We start from the raw sequence: 21,714 nt of genomic DNA, 5'->3' as shown, positions 1-21,714 counted from the left end.
GCGGGGACCGCCCCCAGCGGAGCCCATCCTCCCCCTCCGCAAGCGGGGCTCCCGGCCCGGACGCCGCCGCTCCCGCGCGCTTTTCCGCCCCCGCCCCCGCCGGCCGGAAGTGACGCTCGGGGGCGGGGCCGAGGGCGCGGCGGCAGGTGCGGGAGCGCGGCCTCGTCCTCCTCGCGCGCGCTCGCGACGGGGCTCGCGCGGGGCCCCACCTCTCCGCTCGCGACCGCTCCTCTGCGCGTGGGCGGTCGGGCCGCGGGGACACGGCCGCCCCGCGAGACCGCGCCCCCCGGTTGCCCGCCGCGCCGGCCCTCCAGCCCCCGCAGGTCGGCTCCGGCCCGGGTGCGCACCGACGGACGTGCCCGGTGGGAGCTTCCCGCCCGCGCTGGCCGCGCAGCAGGTAAGCCGGCCCCGCCGTCCACGCCCGGAGCGGCTGCCCTGGTCCCCCGAGCGCGCTGCTGCGCGGGGTGGTGCCCACACGGGTGTGCGCGGGAAGGCGTTCGGGGCTCGCGTCCTGCCCCCGCGCTGCCTTCGGGGCGCTGAGCCGGCGGAGCACGCAGAGGCCGGCAGACGCCTGCCCGCCCGCGGCACGGACCGCCGACGGGGGCGCGGCGGAGCTGGGACGGGCGCGGAGAGGCGGCTGTCCGGGAGCCCCGGGCCCCTGGGAACTGACCGGCAGTGACCCGACGGAGAGTCTGACCTTGAGCGGACCGAGGACCTACCGAGTAGGCGACTCCTTGTTTGCAGTTAGTTAACCGCAGCTCCTAACCCAGTTCCGTAGACGCCCAGGGATGTCCGCCCGGGAGCTCGGTGGCCAGTCCTCCCTCCCCGGGTACCGGCCGGCGAGGTCTCCGCCGCCGCCATCCCCGCGCTGCAGGCTCTCCCTCCTTCGCCGCGGTTCTCCGGAGCAGCTGGACCAGCTCGGCCGACTCAGCGAGCCCCGACACCGCTGGGATCCAGGCCCGCCTCTAGGAGCTGGAAGCAGCGCCCCGCGGGTCAGGATCCCTGTCTTCGGGGAGCCCCATTCCAGTGGGAGGTGCAGAGAATAAGCGAAACCCCGAGGCTGCGGGGCGCCTGGGCGGCCCGGTCTGTGACACAGCTGCCTTCGGCTCAGGTCATGGTCTCAGGGTGCTGGGATCCAGCCGCGCGTCCGGCTCCGTGTTCAATCTGGAGCCTGCTTCTCCCTCTCCCTCTCCACCTACCCCTGCTTGCGTTCCCTCTCTGACAAATACACAAAATCTGTAAATGTGTGTATGTAGACAGAGTATGCTGAAGACCGAGCACAGGGCAGGGAACGGTGAGACGGAAGTGATTATCACGTGGACATTTATTCGTGCATTTTACCAGTTCTCTGGACCTGGTTTCAGGATTGGAGTGCTTTTGGCTTCAAGTGTTGAGAAGCCATTAAAAAGTAACTCAGCCTCTGGGGGGTCCTGCTGGCTTTCATACGGGTAAGTTCACGGGACCAAGAATATGAGGGACCAGTGCCTTAAATGAAGTCCTCAGGACTTGGTAGGGGTGTGGGGAGGAGGGCTTGTTGGACCCCCATCCTTCACATACCTCCTCTTGCCCTGCTTCTGGGTTGGCCCTTTACCTTGGGTTCCTACCTCCGTCCGGCTACCTATTTAGTTATCTGCTGCTGCGTAAAAATCAACACCAAAATTCATAGGTTAGAGCACCTGGGTGGCTCAGTGCGTTTAGCGTTTGCCTTTGGCCGCAGGTCATGATACCCGGGGTGGGGGTGGGGGACCAATGGATTGAAACATCCTGCATTTATTACTTATTTGTTTCTTAGAGGTGGGAAGAGGCAAAGGGAGAGTGAAAGAGAGTCCCAAGCAGGCTGTCCACCCAGCATGGAGCCCAACGCAGGGCTTGATGTCATACCCCGGAGGTCATGACCTGAGCCACAATCAAGCATCAGACACTTAACTAACTGAGCCATCAGGTGCCCCAAACATCCAACATTTATCATCTCCATTGCTGCCCGTCTGGAGTTCAGGGATAGCTTGGTGAGGTGACTGTGGTTCAGAGACTGACCTGGTTCCAACCAAAAGTTTGGCTGGGGCTGTGGTCATCTGAGGTCTGGACCGGGACTGTTGGGTCCAGTTCCAGATGGCACACTCAGGGGACCAGAGACTGGAGGCCTCAGTTCCTGCAGACCGTTGGCAGGAGGCCTCATTTCCTTGCCTGGTAGGCCTCTCCGTGCGGCCTTCATGTGGTGGTGGTCTTCCTCAGAGTGAGGAATCAGAGATGAGGGGGAGGAGACTGGAAGCCACAGTGCTTTTTGTGACCTGGCTTAGGATTCTGATTCTGTGACTTCTGCAGAATTCTGTTTGTCAGCATTATTGGCAAATCAGAGATGTTTTAAACCACTCCTGCGGGAGAAGAGTAGCCTAGTCCCTGCCATTCCAGGTGAATTCTGGGCCTAATACTTATCTGGGGTCTAATCAGTTAGCTAGACCAGGGTAGGGAGCCTTCCCCTAAGTGGGGATGAGTCAGTCCCACCAGAACTACATTGGGCACGCAGGAAAGTGCACTTCCTCGAGGGAAGTTAAGGTGCTGTTCCTGGAGAGAATGGATGTCAGGAAGTCACAGTGACCCCCTACAAGTGATTTATACCATTATTTAAAATCAGGTTTTAAAAGTCAGCTGCCTTTGCAAGCTGTAGATTTCAAAGCAACGGTTAGTAACTCCATTAACAATTACTCTTCCAAGAAAACTCGAGCAGAGCAAGATGTGGACATTTACTCAGACCTGTGAATGTGTTTATTTTACAAAAAAACAAAGGCAATAAAAACGAGTGTAGGCCCTCGGGCCCCTCTCAGTCTAGGGGTCGGTCTCAGCAGTGGCTCAGTGAGGACTGAGTGGAGCGATGGGGAGGTCAGGTAGAGCGGGTTCTGAAAGCACTTGGGGTTACTGGAGGAGGAAGGACCGAGAAACGGTGTGCACAGATGAGCAGTGTGACTGGGGAACAGATTCGGGACGTAGGATTTGGACTGGAGGTGTCTGAGCTTTTGTTCTGAAGTCCTGAGGAATCATTCAGGGGTTGTAAGCAGGGAAGGACATTTTCAGGAGATGCTTGAGAGAGCTGCCTCTTGCAGCACCCAGGAAAGACAGCTGGAGAGGGCTGCACAAGCCCGGGTGAGAAGTTGTGGGACCGTCACCTAAAGCAGGGGGCAACCTGCAGAGGGGCGCGCGGTCGAGCCCGCAGCACTTGTTGGATGTCTCAGAACGTACTCTAATCTCGCTCAAAACTGGTCTTTATACACTTAATGAATTTTGGCCCCACCCTATAAAATTTTTAATGGAGCTTAGCTTGTTCGGATGTGATTTCCCAAAAAAGGAGGAGGAGGAAGAGAAGAGGAGTGCTGCTCCCCAAAGGACACCAGCAGAGCCACGGGCCTCTCCAGCGGACGGTTTTGTAAGCTCGGAGGTGGGGTGTGGGGCACAGCGCGCGGCCAGCCTTGGGTCGGTGATCGTCGAGCCCGCCGATGGGCACACGGGGCTGCGGGCCTCTGCTCCTACAAACACTTTTTACTTTTCTGTTGTTTGGGTGGGCAGCAAGGCAAGGTGAGCTCCCGGGGAGGGAGGAGACCCAAGAGGGTTGCCGTCCTCTTGAGGATATTTAAACATTTACGTGACAAGAGGTTGTAAAAAAACAAGTCATGGTGACCAGTGAGTGACGTGAAGTCCTGCAGGTCTTGCAGATTCGGTCAGACGTGAGGGACTCGGGGTCGCACTTCATCTCTTCAAGGACTCCTGCTGCCCCACCTCCACACCCTTCCCTTAACGGAGGGACAAGAAGTAACGCTTCTCGTCGAGCACTGGCGTAGCAGCCGAAGGAAATAAAATCTGCCTTAGAATTCAGGGAAGAGGCTGCTCTGTGCTGTTTTCCGGACGAACGGTACGAGTGATTCTGTAGTAGTTACCGTCCGATGTGCACAGATGGTCTTAAACCTGGGGGGTGGCGGACCACCCTCCGTCAGGCTCCCCTTTGCATTTTGGTGAAGGCAGCAGCCTGTGTGCCGAGGTCTGTGCGCGCTGACCGCGTGGCCTTCGTCCGGGAGCCGTGACCTTCAGATTTGTTCTCCTGTGACAGATGGCGAAGGGCCTGTTCTTTGTCTTCAGAGGATTTTCTTGGGGAAGAGAAGAAACAGTTTTCATCTGTAAACAACAGAACACTGTAGCCGTGGTTGTCTGGCTTCTGCTCTGCTTGGCCAGAAGTCCAGGGCTGCCTGCTGGCACCTTCCGCGGGCCTCTGAAATGCCTCGAGTCGGACTGCCGTGGGAAGACTCGGCCGCTCCCGGCCTCGACACAGGGCTCCTCGTGTGACAGACATTCTTAAAACCGTGGGCACACCGGTCCGCCGGCTGGCGGCCATAGTCCCTAAAGTCTGTGCGGATGTGGCCCCAAAGGAGAGAGGACAGTGGCGCTCAGTCTGAAAGTTCCCTGAAAAGAATGCTGTAAAAATCAAATTTTAAAAGTTAGGAGGGGATTTCTTATCAAAGTACCCCGCAGTGATCTTTTCTTTAAAAAAAAAAAAAAAAAGATCGAGTTTTAGTTTAAAAAACTAGACCCTCTGCTTCCATAATGTAGGTAGAATCGCCAGTTGGCTCCTGCCAGTTTTCTTTCTGCCCTTGCCAGAACTTTTGTACTTTCTTAGTCCATTAACAATTAGGATGACACTTTTCTAATTTACATTTTCTGTGGTCTCTGACTCAGCAAACCGCTCTTGGAGAAAGGGCCTCCGAGAGACAGGCGATGCATCTTCCACAGACGCTGTAGCATTCTTGCCCCCTTGAAATGTGGGCGACCTGCCTCAGCGTGTTCCATTTGATCCTTCCCCGGGACTGGCGTTTCCTCCCTTCCACGCGGAGGGCTGGTGTGGCCTTGAGCGGGCACACCCACGGCAGCTGGGCGCCAGCTTGCCTGGGAATCACGCCCGCCAGCTCCGGGCTGCTGTCTCTCCAGACATCCTTAGGGTCCCATCTTTTCATGCATTTTCTTTCTCCTCCGCCACATTTCTCTCCGTTTCTTTGCTTTTTGACATTAAGTTAAAAAGTGGACGTTTCGTTTTGCCATTGATGACTCGGAATTGATGGGAGAAAATCCCAGTCAGTGACTGTCTCAGCATCCTGTGACCCCGGGTCTGTTTCTGTCCTGGCGACCCCAGTTGTGGGAACTGACCGGAAAGGGGGTTGCACGGAAGTCTCTTTACCTCAAGGCCTTTTCACCTCTTACGGTGTAACAGCTTTAATGTTCAGTGAAAGGCTCTTCATTCCATCTTGGTAGCTGGAAAGTGCCCATTTACTGCCACGCACAGGAATCCAGACTGTTTTCCTATCAGAGGTACTGACTGGTGTTAACGAGTGTCACCACTCCTCTAGGACTCCTCTCCTGCTCCTCACGTTTCGTGTCACGGACCCGCGGGCGAGCCTCGTGCGCCCGGGTAGGGCTTGGAGAAGCCTCTGGTACGTGGGGGTACGTGACCCGCCCTCTGGGTCTTTCCTGTGCTGGCAGAGGACGGCTAATGCCTAAGCACACCCGATGTCCGGGTTAGGGTTTCAGATGTTTTGTGGTCCTCTTAGAGGCAAAATACCTTTCACGTTCCTCTCATTCCCTTTTTATGGGGAAAGTTAGAATGTGAAACCAAAGGGGGAAATCGGCCAACCACTCATAGACCTTCAGGTTTACTTCGGGGAGGAATCTTGGATGCTGAGTTCTCAGCCTCTCCGTGGGCCGGGTCGGCACGTGGTACCAATGGCCTTGAGCCAGGTGCCCCATGGTGTCCGGGAGTCCTCGCCAGGAGGGTAAGGTCTGCCCCTGGGGGGACAGTTCCGCGCTGTCCTGGGTGCAGACCTCCACCCAGCACCGCCTCCCGTGCTCTGAGAGCCCTGCCCCGACCCTGCTCCTGAGGATGGCCCTGGTGAGTCCGGAACACCCCCCCACCCTCCGCTTCCGGCCCAGGATAATTTCATTTCCCATTCCCAGACACACCCCCGCCAAGCAGAGGATCACTTTGCTCACCTTGCGGTTTCGCGTCAGGTGAGAAGTGTTCGCAGGCAGTAGGCGAAGCTGGAAAAGCCAGGGGTGGGCTTCATCTGGAAAGACCTTCTTGGTGACCGTTCTGTGCAAGGTTTTCTCGTTTGGCCCCAGAAAGAGCCCTGAGAAACCCAAGTAAGTCGTGGGAGAGTCACAAGTACTGACTCTGGGTGCCTGCTCAGGAGTCCTGTTAGGTTAACAATAGGACTGAGGAAACTTAGCTTGTTTGGGGTTCTGTTTTTGTTTGTGTTTTAAGATTTTGTTCATTTGAGGGCCGCCTGGGTGGATCAGTGGGTGAAGCCTCTGCCTTCGGCTCAGGTCATGGTCTCAGGGTCCTGGGATCGAGGCCTGCATCGGGCTCTCTGCTCAGCGGGGAGCCTGCTTCCTCCTCTCTCTCTGCCTGCCTCTCGGCCTACTTGTGATCTCTGTCTGTCAAATAAGTAAATAAAATCTTTAAAAAAAAAAAAGATTTTGTTCATTTGAGAGATAGAGCACAAGCAGGGGGGAAGGGCAGAGGGAGAAGCGGGCTCCCCGCTGAGCAGGGAGCCCGACTTGGGGCTTGATCCCAGGACCAGGGATCATGACCCCAGCAAAACAAGGGAGCCACCCAGGCGCCCCTATGGCGGTGTCCTTGGGCATCGTGACCCTGAGTGATCGCTACCGGGTTCCGCAGTATCATTAAAAGCCAGTTATGCCGGAAGAACTGTCATTTTTCTTTTCCACGGTCGGAAGGGAAATGATTGCTAGGTGTGGTTTTCAGAAAGCTGGTGGTTATCTTGGAATAGAGAGTTGTAGCCCCCGGGTTTGGCGGTTCTTGCAAAATGACTTCAAGTGACCACGGAGCTCCATTGTTGTTGATATTCTGCCAAAAAAACGGGCAAAACAAAGCACACAGAGTTCCTGCCTTCGGAACAAAAGAGCTTCACACCACAGGAGCGGAAGCCTCACCCAGGGCCGCCTGGGGGGAAGCTGGTTCTTCCTCCCAGCTCCGTCCGTGCTCCAAGCCACACCCTCTCGCCAGAGGTTTTCCTTTTCTCTTTTCTGTTTTCTGCTGTTTATTTTGAACTAATTATAGACTCTCGAGATGTTACAGAAATTGTGCGGATTGTCCTCGCACCGCTCAGATGTCTTACGTAACCGTACACGTTATCGGAAGCACGAAGTCGACCTTGGCACAGACAGCCCACCCTCCCGTCTCACCGGTTCCTACCTGCCCTCATTTGTACGTGGGTCTCCCTGGAGGAGATTTTATCTCGGGAGCATCTGCTGTCAGCAGTGCGAGCAGAGGCGATCAGATGCAGTCAGATGCACAGCTGACCCGCAGGATCTCCGCGCCCTTCCTCCCTGCCCTCCCCCCATCCCTTACTGCCGCCCCTCCCCCATGTCCTGCACCCACCCCGCCCACCCCTGACCCCCTCAGCTCTGGTTCTAGAGCTGCCAGAGGTACCTTGCTGTCCCTTCCCAGGGAGGCGATGGTTACTTTCACCGGGACAAAGTCTTGGAATTCTATTAATGATTAAAAAAATAAGAAGAAAGAAATGAAGAGTAATTGAAGGGAGCCAGTGATTCATACAGAAGCACTCAGGGACAGTTCACTCCTGCAGGGATGGGGCCAGAGCCAGAAGTCGGCATTCGGGTTCGGCCTCTAGTCCTCAGGCAGCAGGGTCGCAGCGGCCTGGTCCCCATGTCACTCTGCACGTGACCCCCTCCCAGAGAGGCCGGTTCTTCCAGAAGCCGCAGTGGCTGCTCCTATCTCTTCTGCGTGGACCCGTCCTACGCCACCCCTCCCGTTCGAAGCCTTTTGAATTTTCAGAGATGTTACAAAGAAGAATTTAGTATGTTACTTCTCAGAATTGCTTATTCTTGACCCCAATATAAAAACAGCGCTAAGAGGCCAGACTTCGCCGGAGGTGGACCGTGGCCTTCGGTGTTGCTCACCGTGGACCCCAGTGTGTTGAGGAAACCAGGCAGCTCCAGCAGCAGGACTAGGAAGCCCAGGTGCTAACACTTTCATGGTATTTCTCCACCTTTGAAAGAAGCTTCTCCTTCCAGATAGCGTCTGCTCTCTTTCTGTAGGACTTGTGCTATGCGTCTGCTGCCATCTCCAGACTTCTCTGGAGCGTGGGGTGAAGGTATGGGTGAGGGAAGGGGACCGGCCGCACCTGGAAAGCCCCTCCTGAGGATACAGGGTTGTTGGGGAGCCCACAGCTGGGGGGGTGCCCAGCCTGTCCTGGCAGGAGCCCACTGTAAGAGGCCGTGGGGAGTGAGGCAGGGTCTAGGGGCCCAGGAGCCTTGTCCAAGGTGGTTGCTCCTGTGGGGGTGGTCTCTGCTGTGGTCTTGGCCACCCAGTGTCCCTGGATGGCCACCCATGTCCCTGGTGTGGTTCTCATCAGTCTGGATACTGTCCAGTCTCTTCCCTACAAAATCCCTTTCTACCTAACCTCTGGGGCAAGTAGGAACTTGGCAAACAGGCCAGGTTGGTAACACGGACAAGGTGCTCCAGATTCGGGGCGAGCCTCCAGGCCCAGCCACTCCCCTGCACTGTGCCCTTCTTGTGACTTAGATTAGGGGGAAATCAGTGTCCCTCAACTCTGATGTCTCTACCCCCACCCCCCAAATAGCCAGAAATGTTGACTGGCTTTGGGTCACATTTGGTTAGAAAAATCAGAAAAGTCTTCGTAAATCAGATGCATATGCTGTGGGCTGTGAAAGGGAGGGATGTTCTAGGCTGACTGCGCTCCGGGAAAGTGTTAGGGTTAGGATTTCCGGGGCCCCCGAAGGCGCTGTCCCCCACGGGAGCCGCACAGTAAGTGCAGGGGGAGAAAATCACCTGATGCGGCTTCTCCCAGCTGCTCTCCGGACACTTGCAAGACTCCGTGTCGGAAAGGGGTGAGGTGTGGCAGCGCAGACTCGGGATGGGGACGGTTCTGGGACAGCAGGTCTTCGATGGGACGGGCAACAGGGGAGGTGTTCCCGCTTCTCTGGGCCGCAGGCCATGGGGAGCAGCCCCTCCAGGCCTCACTCGCTCACCGTCTCCGCAGATTACCTATGAAGCTCCACGGGGCACCGGGGTGGCTCTTTGGCCCAGGGTCTGATCCGGGGGTCCTGAGTCCCTGCAGCGGGCGCCCCACTGCGTGGGGCGTCTGCCTCTGCCGCTCCCCCGTTGGTGCGTGTGCTCTCTCTCTCTGACAAATAAGTACATAAAATTTTCAAATTAAATAGTTTTTAATCATTTCATTGAGTACTTTAATCAACTCACTTCTATTTTTATTTATTTACTTATTTGAGAGGGAGAGAGGGCAAGCGGGGTGGGGGAGAGGGGCCCAGGAAAAGGGGAAGAGAGAGTCTGTTTTTTCCTTTAAGATTTTATTTATTTATTTATTTATTTATTTTGGAGAGCGAGAGCGTCCCAAGCACTCTCCATGGTCCTCACAGAGCCTGACGCGGGGCTCGATGCCAGGACCCTGAGATCATGACCTGAGCTAAAATCAAGAGCTTGGCTGCTCAACCCCTGAGCCCCCCAGATGCCCCTCACGTCTTCTGTTTAAATACGCACACACTGGAGCCACCAGGGAAGAAACGGAGGACACCGCACAGCTGGAGTTTGACCAAAGCCGGCGTCTGACCGCGGCGTCCCTGCGACCCGGGCTGGGGCTCACACGGGTGCTCCCGCTGCTCCAGGAAACCACAGTAATGGCGGCCGATACCCCTGACTTGGTAAAAGACATAAACTTACAGGTTCAGGAACCGGAGCAAACCGCAGAGAAGGAAGCATCTGAGAACTAAAGACAAAGACAAACATGTAAAGGCATCAGGAGAGACACTGACCTCTTGACTGGGTACAGGGAAGAACCGTCCCAGTGGAAACCAGGGGGCCCGGAGGCGGGGTGGAAGCCTGGCCAAGCCCCGGACCCCAGCGGCGGTGTTAGGATTCTGCAGGAACAGTGGAGAAACAGACGTTATCACGGGGCAGAAAATCAGTTTGTTGCCCCAGACCTGTTCTAAAAGAATGACTTAAATAAGTTCTGGAAACAGAAAGGAAATGGGACAAGAAGGGGTCTTGGAATGTCAGGAAGAAAAAAGACGGGGCCACCTGGGTGGCTCAGTGGGTTGAGCCTCTGCCTTCGGCTCAGGTCATGATCCCAGGGTCCTGGGATGGAGCCCTGCCTCGGGCTCTCTGCTCAGCGGGGAGCCTGCTTCCCTTCCTCTCTGTCTGCCTGCCTCTCTGCCTGCTCGTGATCTCTGTCAAATAAATAAAATCTTTTTTAAAAAGTACCTATCTGTGTGTACACATATGGATAATACTTTATACATATTTAATGATACAGATGGGTCGAGAGTAAAAGGATGGACAAAGATAAGCCATGCAAGCTTTAATCGAAAGAAGATGAACGATGTGACTGTCCGCGCAGACTCAGGAGCAGGCAGAGGAGCAGGGACGGAGGGAGGACTGTGACGGTAAAGGGGTCCCAGCAACCCTTAATATGTACATGACGAGCAACAGAGCTACAGGTTCCTTAAAAACTAGACTTGCGGGACGCTCCGTCGGTGAAGCGTCTGCCTTCGGCTCACGTCCTGATCCCAGGGTCCTGGGATGAGCCCCGTGTCGGGCTCCCTGCTCGGCGGGGAGCCTGCTGCTCCCCGTGCTTGTGCTCGCTCTGTCCCTGACGAGTAAACAAATAAAATCTTTAAAATTTTTAATAAGAAGTAGACACGTGATTGCCGTACCGTTCAGCCGCCACAGTGCTGGGCATGTATCCCGGGGAAGTGAAACCCGTGTCCGTACAAAAGTCTGCCGCGTGTTTTCACACTGGCTGCGTTCAGGGCTTTTTGTTGTAAGTAGTCCCTGCCCCCAGCTTTGGGCTTGAACGCATGACCCCGAGATGAAGAACGCGCACTCCAGCAGCCGAGCCAGCCAGGCGCCCCCACAGTGACTTTATAAATAGCCAAAAATTGGTGACAGTTGTTAACAGACAATGTGGATGGACCTCGGGGTGTCGTGCTGAGTGAAAAAAGCCAATTTCAAAGTCCCTGCGCTGTGATTCTGTTTGCGACATTCTCAAATGAGAGTGTTAGAAACGGCGACCTGTGATTGCCAGGGCTCCGAGAGGCCGGGCAGCGGTCGGGGAGTGTGCCATCCAGCAAGAGCACAAGCGGGGAGCGGCAGGCACAGGGAGAGGGAGAGGCAGGCTCCGCGCCGAGCAGGGAGCCCCATGCGGGGACCCAAGCCCGTATCTGTAATTGGAAGATAAACAGTGGCCCCCACCCTGCGTGTGTGCATGCCACTTCCCCCCCAAATAAATACACCTTTAAAATACATACATGTGACTACTAAAATAAAAATGTTCACTTAGGGGTGCCTGGGTGGCTCAGTGGGTTGAGCCTCTGCCTTTGGCTCAGGTCATGATCTCAGGGTCCGGGGATCGAGCCCCGCATCGGGCTCTCTGCTCAGCAGGGAGCCTGCTTCCCTTCCTCTCTCTCTGCCTGCCTCTCTGCCTGCTTGTGATCTCTCTGTCAAATAAATAAAATCTTAAAAAAAAAGAAAGATCTTATTTATTTATTCGTTGGAGAGAGAAAGAGCGAGGGCATGTGTGAGGTGGGGGCAGAGTCCCTGCTGAGCGAGGAGCCCAGGGGTCTCAGTCCCACAGCCTGAGTGAGTGAGCTACCCTGGCACCCCAAGAAAGAGCTTTTAAGATGAGCAACTTTGCATTCTGACTCTCCGTTTCCCCTCCTTTGCCAGAGGAACGCACGTGTTCTCAACGCACCCGACACCCTCTCCTTGGGGACGTAGTGTCTAGTCGCCGACCAAGCAGCCTGCCCGCTGGTGGAACCTGACCCTGGTTTCGCTACGGCTCTTCCCCCAGCTGCTGGTCCAGACACCCTTGCCCCAGCTCCGCACCCCACGTCAGGTGCTTGGGTTTAATGAGGTCCCTGGTCATGAGTCACGGTTTGATCTCCGCGTCCAACTCCTTAACCGTGGACGGGCACACCTTTTCTGACTTCCCGGACACGGTGCTCAATCCCACGACCCTGAGATCATGACCTTGAGCCAAAATCAGGAGGTGGGCGCTCGGGGCGCCTGGGTGGCTCAGTGGGTTAAAGCCTCTGCCTTCGGCTCAGGTCATGATCCCAGGGTCCTGGGATCGAGCCCCAACATCGGGCTCTCTGCTCAGCAGGGAGCCTGCTTCCCTTCCTCTCTCTCTGCCTGCCTCTCTGCCTACTTGTGATCTCTCTCTGTCAAATTTAAAAAAAAAAAAAATCTTAAAAAAAAAAAGAGGTGGGCACTCAATGGACTGAGCACCCCAGAAGGCTACACACGGGTCTTCAAATGAATCACTTTAACTAAATCATTAGAGAAAAATAGTTGAAGTTAGGGAGTGAAAAGTTTATAGGGAAAAAGCAGTCTCTTGTCTCCTTGCGTCTTCCTTAACCCGTCCTTAGCGGGGCCACTCTGAGCCGCTGGCCTCTTCCTCAGGTTCTCACCACTGTCTGATCCCTGGCGTGTCCCCGTTCCCCAAGTCATGAGCTGTGGACCTTCTTTTCAGGTGGACAAGGGTTACGACTCACTCAGACCCACATAGTCCCTGCCATTCTCGCAGTGGAACACAAGTTCCATTCGTTAGTACACTGGCGTGGCTGTTTTAAAAGGACCTGGATAAGCAGTATCTTGCCTTACGTGAGGCAGACAGCCCTGTCTTTCTCGTGTAATAAGGAACCCAAGGAGGGGCGTTGGTCTTCGGCTGCCAGGGAGGGACCCAGACGTTTGCTGTCCTGTGGCCTGGCCATCTGCGGAAGCCTTCCCTGCCTCGTTTTCCAAGGTGGTGCCTCCAGTTGGCGCCAAATCCCTCCCCTGAGTCTGGCCAGCAGGAAGCAGGGCTCCCGGCAGAGCTCACACAGGGCCCGTCCCCCCGCCGTCCACCTCCTCCGCTGCCGTCCAGCGCGTCTCAACTCATGGGGGACAGTCTGCTGGCGTTTGAGGGCTCGGGCCACGGGCTGCTCTAAGTGCTTCCTGTGGATGTGCACGTGCGGTCCTTCAAGTAGATCCTGATTTCCTTCTCCCAGTCAGGAAATGGGGGGCACGGTCAAGGCCAGGGGTCCGCCTCATTTCACACAGTGAGCACGGGGCAGGGCAGGGACGCCAGAGCCGGCCTTCACCTGAGGCAGGGGCCTGTGATCCTCTGGGGGGGGTCCCCATGAGGCGATGGCTTGGGCGTGTCCAGACTGTGGGTGGGGGTGCTTAGTTAATGTTTCACGGTGGCTCTATCTCCGCCGCGGCCAGCCCAGCCCTGCCCTGTGCTCCCTTGGCTGGTCCCCGTCAGCAGGCAGGAGGCACTGGGGGTTAAGGGCACGCATGTCCCCAGCCTGCCCGTCCCCACACGCAGCTGGCCAGTCACAGAGGGACCTTCTTGGGCAGCGTCCGTGACGCCGTCCGTTGGCTGAGCGTCTCCTTCCTGGGCTGAGGGTCGCAGGTGTGGCCGCGTCCAGGCGGGGAGCCCGGGAACGGCAGAGCCCTGGAAGGCTGTCGGGGCGGCCGCCGTGTGACTGTCCCTGTTTTGTTGACACAGTGACCGGGAGTGCAGCTCTGGGATGTGCACGTGAAGATGGACAGCAAGGACCTTGAGGCCGAAATCCACCCCTTGAAGAATGAAGACAAGAAACTGCCGGTGAACGTGGGAGACCCGGCGAAGACGGAGGAGAGCTCGAAGGGCTCGCCTGGGCAGCCCCGCCTGTCCCGCTGCCGCACGGTGGCCTTCTTCCTTTCCCTGTTTGTCTGCCTTTTTGTCGTGTTCGTGGTCTCCTTCATCATCCCGTGTCCGGACCGGCCGGCGTCCCAGGGGGTGTGGAGGGTCGACTACAACGCAGCAGGTGTGTCCAGGCGTCTGGGGGGTCATGAACGAGACGCGGCCCCACGTGGCTGCCAATGGCGCGTCCGCGGTCTCGGGATGTCGGGGAGCTGCCGGGCAGCGTCTCAGGGAGAGTGGAACACAGTGGCCTGCTCTGCGTTTTAGGAAGGATGGGCTGTGCCCGTAAAGGGATGGGGCTCATTTGGTTCTGTTTGGGGATTTTAAAATAAAGCAGAGCCGCTGGAGGGCTGGGGAGAGGGAGGTCAGTGGCGAGCCATGAGAACTGCAGGCCGCCTCGTCTGGTCCCCTCGAGTGCCGGCGCAGCAGGACGAGTAGACCCGTTTGTCCCCCTGAGATCGGCATGCAGAGCCACCGAGTCGGCCTCTGTCTGGACCCTTGTCATCCTAGAGTGGGAGCCAGCGCCCACGGCCTTGGAACTGGTCTTTCACATGCCGGTGCGCGGGTTGTGCCGTGAAGGGCCTTTCTTGTTTAAGCCTTACTGTCACTTTGGTTCAGAACTTGACGCTTCATTTTGAGACAGGAATGATGGATGTTTCTGTGTGTATTGCTTGCAGCTTTTATTGACTCGGTATGTCAAAATACTCACTTGTTTTAGGTGTATGATTCGATGATTTTTAGTCCATTTGTGGAGCGGCCCAGTCCATTGGAGGCGGTCGCCCTCGTCTCGGCCACCTGCTGCCTTCTGCCTCCAGTCTTGCCTTTGGTGGACACGTCACAGAAAGGGAAAGATGTGACGTGCATCTTTGAGTCCGGCTTCTCTCACGGAGACCGGTCTGTCGGGGACAGCGTGTCCCATGGTTCTCTCTGGGGCTGAGCAGCCTTCCTCCTCGGGGTTCCTGCAGCCGCGGGCTGCCAGGGTTGTGTGGGGACATAGGAGCAAGAGCTCTCACCGTCTCATTTTCCGGATCTCTCCGCTCACTTTCCCACTAGTCCCCGGCTGTGGTCTGCTGCTCCCTGTGTCCCCGCCCACATCTGGCTTCAGAGCCAGCCTTCCGTTTGCCTGGGAGATCACCGTCCGCCTGGACATCTGGCTGCCAGTCCCGTCCTCCCCCTTGGGCGGGGAGGCCGCCGGCCTCTGCCCTGCCCCCGGTCTAGTGTCCTGCCATGGGGGCGAGAACGGCAGGAACCGTAAGACGCCGGACGCCGCCTGTCCCGACCCGGGGCTTGGTCTTCTCCCTCTGTGCTGCGCCTGGGGTCTGCTCCCGGAGTCCTGGCCGGGCCGCTTCCGACGGCGGCGTCTCGTGTCGCTGTTCCAAGGGAGAGGACTTGCCGCGCTCTCCCCTCCATGATTCTGCAAGCCCCGAGTCTGGTGTTTGAGTTCCGGTTTAAATCCTAGTGAGACGGACTTCGTGGACATTGAATTAAAGAGCGTAATTCCCGGGCCTCAGTGCGTGGGCAACACTGTGTGACCGCCACCGCTGTCTCTGAACCGTCGCAAGCCCCCTCCTCCCGACCCCGCAGCCTCTGGCCCACGCTCTGGCCCACGCTCGTCTGAGCTGGCCAATTCCAGGGGCTCCGCACAAGCAGGTCCCCGTGAGACTTGCCCTGTGTGTCCCGCCGGTTTCGATCGCGTTCCTCCGCACCTGGCACGCGCCCGAACCTCCTTCCTCTCTGCGGGGCAGCAGCCGTGTTGTGCGTGGACTGCCCTCTGGAGGCGCATCTCTCTGTCCGTGGACACGCGGTTTGTTTCTGCTTTTTGGCGCCCGTGCATGATGCCGTGAGCTGGCTGTCGGGGCCCGAGTCCCTTCTTCCAGTTACTGTGGGTAAAGGAGTACGAGGTCGTGTCTCGTTGCCGGTTTGACTTGTGTTTCCGTAATGGATGGTGGCGTTGAGCGTCTTTTCATGATTGTTTATGCGTCTTCATAGGAGAAACTCCTCTGCGGGTCCTTCGCCCGTGTTTGCCTCGGGCTGTCTTTGCGGCGGAGCGGTTCGGCCTTCTCTCTGCCCCGGGTCGTCCCTGGTCGGACGCCAGGTTCGCAGATGTTCTCTCCCGTTCTGTGGTGCGGCTCTTCGCTCTCCAGACAGTGTCCTTTGGTGCACAAAGGCTTTAAATTTTGAGTCCCTCCAAATTTAAAGCCTTTGTGCACCAAATTTCTTTGGTGCACCAAATTTCTTTGGTGGCCTTGCCTTTGGTGTCACATCCAAGAAATCCTTACTAAATCCAATGTCATGAGGATTTTTGTCTCTGTTTGCTTCTAGAAGATCTTAAGTTTGGGTCTTTGATCCACTGTGAGTTCATTCCTGTTTTGCTTTTTAAAGATTTTGTCTATTTTAGAGAGAGAGGAGGAGTGCGGGGGGAGGGACAAGCAGACTTGGACGTTGAACCGACCGAGCCCCCCAGGCGCCCCTTCGTTGGTTTTTGTATATGGGGGAAGCCTAGCTTCACCCTCTAGTGCTTGATCGTCAGACTTGGAGTTTATCTTTTGAGTCCTTGAAGGAAAGAGAGAAGCAACCCTTACGCGTGGGTGTGCAGACTCCCAGCGCCCAGACGGGTGGGGGGGCCCTTCCTGAAGAGAAGGTGTGCAGAGCGTGTGTTTGTCGGTCCTGCCGCCTGCCGTGTTCGTGGGGAAGCGGGAGCTGTGGGCGCCCACCCTCGGGGAGCCCCGGCGGACGGGTCCAGCGTGGCCCGAGGAGAATACTCTGCTGTTTTCTCTTCCAGTCACCTATGACTTTCTGGCTACAGAAGACATCAACAGGGACAGGATCCAGGATGTTCTCTTTCTTTACAAAAACACCAACGGCTCCAACAATTTCAACTTGTCCTGCACCGACGAAGGTAATTTTGCTTTTACCTGAGAAAGGAGGGACTTGCTGTGGGTGGAGGGGTTCTCTCCCTCTGCCGTCTCTGGGGGACGTGGTTGGGTGAATTTCGGGAAACAGGCACGTCGCCCCTCCTTCCTGGGAGGACTACAGAGAAACGGGGGCAGGCCATGGTCCCAGCACCCGGGCCCCCCACCCCCCCCACAGCTCCCGACACCGTGGGGCCAGCCAGGGGTCCCCCACGGGGCCAGTGGTCCGGGCTGGGCCTGGGAGCGGGGGTGGGGAGGGGCTGGCGTGCCCCACAGAGCTGGGTCTCTCCCCTCCAGGCTTTTACTCCCCCTGTACCTTTGTGGCCGCCGTGTCCGGGGCCAACGGCAGCGTGCTGTGGGAGAGGCCCGCGGCCCAGGATGGAGCCCTTGTGCAGTGCTCCGTCCCCCAGCTGCAGGGCGGCCGGATGTCCTCTGCCTGCATCCTTGTGGGCAGACCCGGCTCCTTCGTTGCCGTGGACTTGTTCACAGGTAGGCGGGGCCCCCCGGGGAGCTCCCACGCCAGGACGCTCTGAGGAGGTTCAGCCTGTGTTTTTGGGACCGGCAGACACGTGACACGGTGGGGAAGAGGTTCCAGGGATCGGAGGGAAGGGTGCTACCTCCTGGCAGTCCCACTCCCCCCCCCACCCCGTCTTGTCACCGCCCAGCTCTGTTGTGCTTGCGGCCTGCAGAGATGGGGGTGGGGGAGCCCCCAGACCACACCAGGGGCTTAAGGAATTCTGTGCCTTGACGCCAGGCGCGGAGATTACCAGCACGTCCCTTACCAGTCATGCTTTTAAGGTTATAGAAGAAAATAAAGAACAGGCTGGAAATATTTTAAGAAGAGGCATTCATATTAGAAGGGGTGTGGGCAAGGTTATGTCCGGGCTGCTGTTCGTGGGTGAGCCATGAGCACGCACCTTCCTTTTCACCTTCTGTGCACGGGACCCACCCAGGGCCTCCCTGAGGCCGAAGGGCCCCCTGTGACTCCAGCAACAGTCAGGGGTCCTGAGGGGCTCGGGCAGTGTTACACTCATGCTGGGGGGTCCGTGTTGGCCCTGAGATGTTGTAGAGCCGAACGGGAGAAACTCTCCAGGAAGGTGGAGCTTCGTGGTTCCAGAGGCCACAGGTCTCACGCTCTGGCGTGTGACAGCGTTGTTCAACGCCCAGTGCTGGGCACCTGCGCTGGGCTCTGGCCTCCCGCCAGCAGGCACGCCCATCTGTCAGGGTGGGCACCGTGCCGTCGCCAGCCCACACCGGAGGGATCTGGCGCCAACACCTGGTGACGCCATGCTTGGTTTTAGGGGAGACCCTGTGGAGCCACCCCAGCAGCTTTGGAAGGAACACGTCCGTCCTGAGCTCTTTACTCCAGCTGCCCGACGTGGACGCGGACGGGGCCCCGGACCTGCTGGTTCTCACCCAGGAGGAGAAGGAGGTACCGCTCCCCTCCCAGGTCGCCATGGCCACTCACCACGAGGCCACTTCTCTGCCCCTCATTCACGTTCACTTCCTGGGCACAGCTCGGGTCTGAGCCTTGGTCGGGGGACGTGCCCGGGGCGCCATGCTCCCGGCCTCTGCTGCCCAGCACGCCGGGGCGGCTCCTGGAACTCCCTGAGAACAGCAGAGCCTGCACTTGGCCACAGCACGGAGAGCGGGGCCCCGCAGGCTGGGAGGGCGTGAGGACACCTGCGTCCACACAGGCGTTCTTCCTCAAACCGGGCGGTCTTGACGCCCTCTCCGCGTCACAGGTTGGCGGCTACATCTACTCAGGCAGCACCGGACGCCAGATTGGCCACCGCGGCAGCCTCGGTGTGGGCGGGACCACGGGCTCCCTTGTCCATGTCACCCAGGCCGGTGCCCCCTACATCCTTTTCCCTTGCGGTAAGTGGCACCCGCCGTTCCAGGGACTGTCTGGTGGAAGCCAATGCGGAGTGGGAGATAGCCGGGGACCGTGGGAGGACACAAGTTCGCTACCGCCAGGCCCACAGAGCCAGAGGGTCTCGGCGGCCAAGGCTCAGGGAGGGCGTTGTGCTTCCGGCAGCCATGGGTGGCCTCCTCCCGGCCGGCAGTGGCTCAGGGTCCCCTGTGTTTCCAGCGGCAAGCTCCCTCTGTGGCTGCTCTGTGAAGGGTCTCCATGAGACGGCCACCGGGAGCGGGAGCCCACTGAAGAGAGACCCGCGCTGGGAGGGCGCGCTGAATGCCAGCATCCCCGGGCCGGTGTGGCGCAGGTCGGTCCGGACAGGGGACTGCACAGGGCAGGGGGCCAAGGGACGCGGCCCTGCCTGCTGCCAGGCTCAGACGCGGGGAGGAGCCCCACAGAAGCTGGGACAGAGCCCATGGGGGCCCACTGAACAGCGGGTGTCTCGTCATGTCTGCACACAGCCAGCATCTTGTACCCTAGACCAGAGAAGCAGGGGACACGGGGTGACGGCTCGGCCCAGCAGGCGGTCACGTCCCCGCGATATCCCTCCGGTCCTCTCCCCTCAGCCCCGGAGCCCTCCGCTATCTGATGAACGTTCCAGGGAAGGCTGGTGAGGACCTCCTCCTGGTGGGTGCCGAGGCCTGTGTGCTGGTCGACGGGCAGGATCTGACGCCCAGGTGGACCTTCCACGCAGCCCAGGTCTTCAGGTGCGTCCTCCTCCAGAGACCGGCCAGGCTCACACGCCGGCCCTGCAGCCTGTCCCCGGGCAGCCCTGGGATGAGGCCTATGCGGATAGGGGAGGTCTCTGTGTGTTGGCCAGAAGCTTCCTGCCTGTGCCCTGGTGTTGTGCCACCCAAGCGGGGCTGCTGAAACCTCTCCCCCCAGCCCCGGCTTCCCGTCCAGGCCCCGTCTGGGTGCAGCCAGCGAGCAGGGGGCCGGTGTGCCCATCCCCGGGCATCTCTGCACAGAGGGCCCGTGTGAACTCTTCTGCCCTTTCCTTGCAGAAAACCCATCCTTGGCCACTACAAACCTGACGCCTTGGCTGTGGTCGTTGAGAACGGAACCAGTGTGGACAGACAGGTTGGCTGCACGCCCTTGTGAAGCCCCACCAGGGCTCATAGCTGACGGACCCCGTCTGAACGCAGCTGGGGCGGCACTGGGAGGCCGGGCTAGCACCGGAGGGGCCTGCTTGCCCTCAGGGCGCGGCTCCTTCGGGGCTGGCCGGGCTGGAGCATGAAGCCCCTGCAAGTCCCGCCTGTGCGCCCTGTGCTATCCCCTCCCTCCCAGATCCTGTTCCTGGACCTCAGCACCGGGGCTGTCCTGTGGAACCAGGCCCTCCCGAGCCTCCCCGGGGATCCGCAGTCCGCCAGCCTGCCAACCGCAGACCACCGCTCTGCCTTCTTCTTCTGGGGCCTCCACGAACTAGCAGGCACCAACCAGACAGTACGGGCAGGGCAAACGCCCATGCCGGGGCCAGAGACCAGAGGCTAGCCATGGGTCCTGCCTTGAGGCTCCTGAGAGCTAACTGGGTGACTGGGGGTGCACACATCTTAGAAGCCATAGGACAGCAGGTGGGATGAGGCACCCTGGACCACAAGGGAGGCTGGGGATCTGGGAAGAAGTGGGGGTCAGTGGGGGAGGGCAGGTGCAGAATTCCAGGTGGAACGTGCGTGATAAGGGTCCGGGTAGGGGAAAGGAGGAGAAGGTGGACTCACAGTTGGGATCCCGTGGACACAGCCAGCCCGGTGTCCTGAGCGGGCACGCACAGCCTGGCCCCAGCCCTGGGCCTGGGCACGTGGGTGTAGGGTCTGGGGCGAGCGTGGTGCACCGTGTGCCCCACCACACGTTCCTGCTCCAGGAGCCCGGAGACACCCGGCACAGCCTCTACATGTTCCACCCGACCCTGCCTGGCGTCCTGCTGGAGCTGGCCAACGTCTCTGCCCACATCGTGGCCTTCCAAGGTGAGTGTGGCTCCCGGGCGCTAGGGCTCCAACGGCCATCTGGCCGGTCCCAGCGCCCTGACCGCCCACGTCTCCCACAGCCGTCCTGTTCGAGCCGAGCCGCCATGCTGCCTGCGTCCTGCTGACAGGCCCCGCGAGCCCAGACACGCCTGGCACGGTCTCCGTGGCCAAGCACAAGGTGCGGGACCTGGTCCCGAGTAGCAGGGTGGTTCGGCTGGCTGAGGGCGGGCCCGACAGTGACCAGGCTGTCCGGGACCGGTTCTCCCGCCTGCGGTACCGGAGTGAGGCCTAGAGGCCCGTGGGCCACACACGTGGAGGGCTGCCAGCATGGGACGTCAGATCTGGCGTTGGTTGCACTGATTCCCTACTCCTGACCCCGGGGTCCCCGTCCTACGCAGGGACGTGTATGGGTGAGCGGATGCCCGGGCCTCGCCCCTCTCCTGCGCAGCACATCCCCACAGGTCCTCACTCTGCCCCACTGGGGTCACACTCAAGGCCACCTGTCCTCATCGCAGTGTCCCTGGGCCCTATGGCACCAGCCTCACCGCATCCACACCCAGCGGGAGGGACTGTGGCTTTGGGAAGAGCGCCCAGTCCTGAGAAGTCCCCTCGCTCATTCCTGTCTGCACATTCCCCGGGGCCTGCGAGGTGGCTGGCCTGGGGTGGCCTCGGGGCAGCAGCTAGAGCTCCTGGCCTGGCCCAGAGCAAGGAGGGGGCACCCTGTACTGGGCAGTGGACGCTTGCCCTAGGGTTCCCCTTTGATACCCGTGAGGAGGGGGGCTGCCGTGCAACTGCGAGGCTGTCCTGCTGCTCACGGGTGCCCCCAGGGCGTCTCCGTCCTGTGTTGGCTGCGTGTGCTGTCCTGAGGAACTGGGCGGAGGGCACTCGGGGTCCGCGTGCACCCCGTCCGTACACACTGGAGCTGCTTATCCCACGGGGGTCCCCACACCCTCGGCCCGTGCCTGGCCTTCTCCTGGTGCTCGGACGCCCCAGCAGTCGGTGTCCCGTGATGCAGGACTCACCTTTGTGCCTTGCTGTGGTGCTCTGTGTGTCTCACTGTGCCCTGACGACCCCAGGTACCGCAGGAGGAAACCAGAATAAACGGTTCGCACTGTCTGAAAGGGCACACGTGTGCCTCGTGT

General features: G+C 59.0%; 1 protein-coding gene across 1 annotated transcript; it reads left to right on the top strand.

Annotated features, from left to right (window-relative positions):
• Positions 1-268: 268 nt before the first annotated feature.
• On the top strand, positions 269-21,698 carry LOC111155987 (family with sequence similarity 234 member A). The gene is made up of 12 exons (XM_022516493.1): positions 269-397; positions 13,605-13,905; positions 16,564-16,680; positions 16,991-17,182; positions 17,995-18,125; positions 18,439-18,571; positions 18,786-18,918; positions 19,178-19,318; positions 19,616-19,691; positions 19,899-20,054; positions 20,470-20,572; positions 20,653-21,698. Exons 2-12 carry the CDS (start codon positions 13,641-13,643, stop codon positions 20,862-20,864), a joined length of 1,659 nt encoding a protein of 552 aa, XP_022372201.1. The 5' UTR covers positions 269-397; positions 13,605-13,640; the 3' UTR covers positions 20,865-21,698.
• Positions 21,699-21,714: the final 16 nt, after the last annotated feature.

Source organism: Enhydra lutris, unplaced genomic scaffold (genome assembly GCF_002288905.1).
Source record: "Enhydra lutris kenyoni isolate GAN:26980312 unplaced genomic scaffold, ASM228890v2 scaffoldscaffold45, whole genome shotgun sequence".
NCBI lineage: Eukaryota > Metazoa > Chordata > Mammalia > Carnivora > Mustelidae > Enhydra > Enhydra lutris.
Note: the sequence above shows the minus strand (reverse complement) of the source record. Positions and strands in the feature narration are given on the sequence as shown.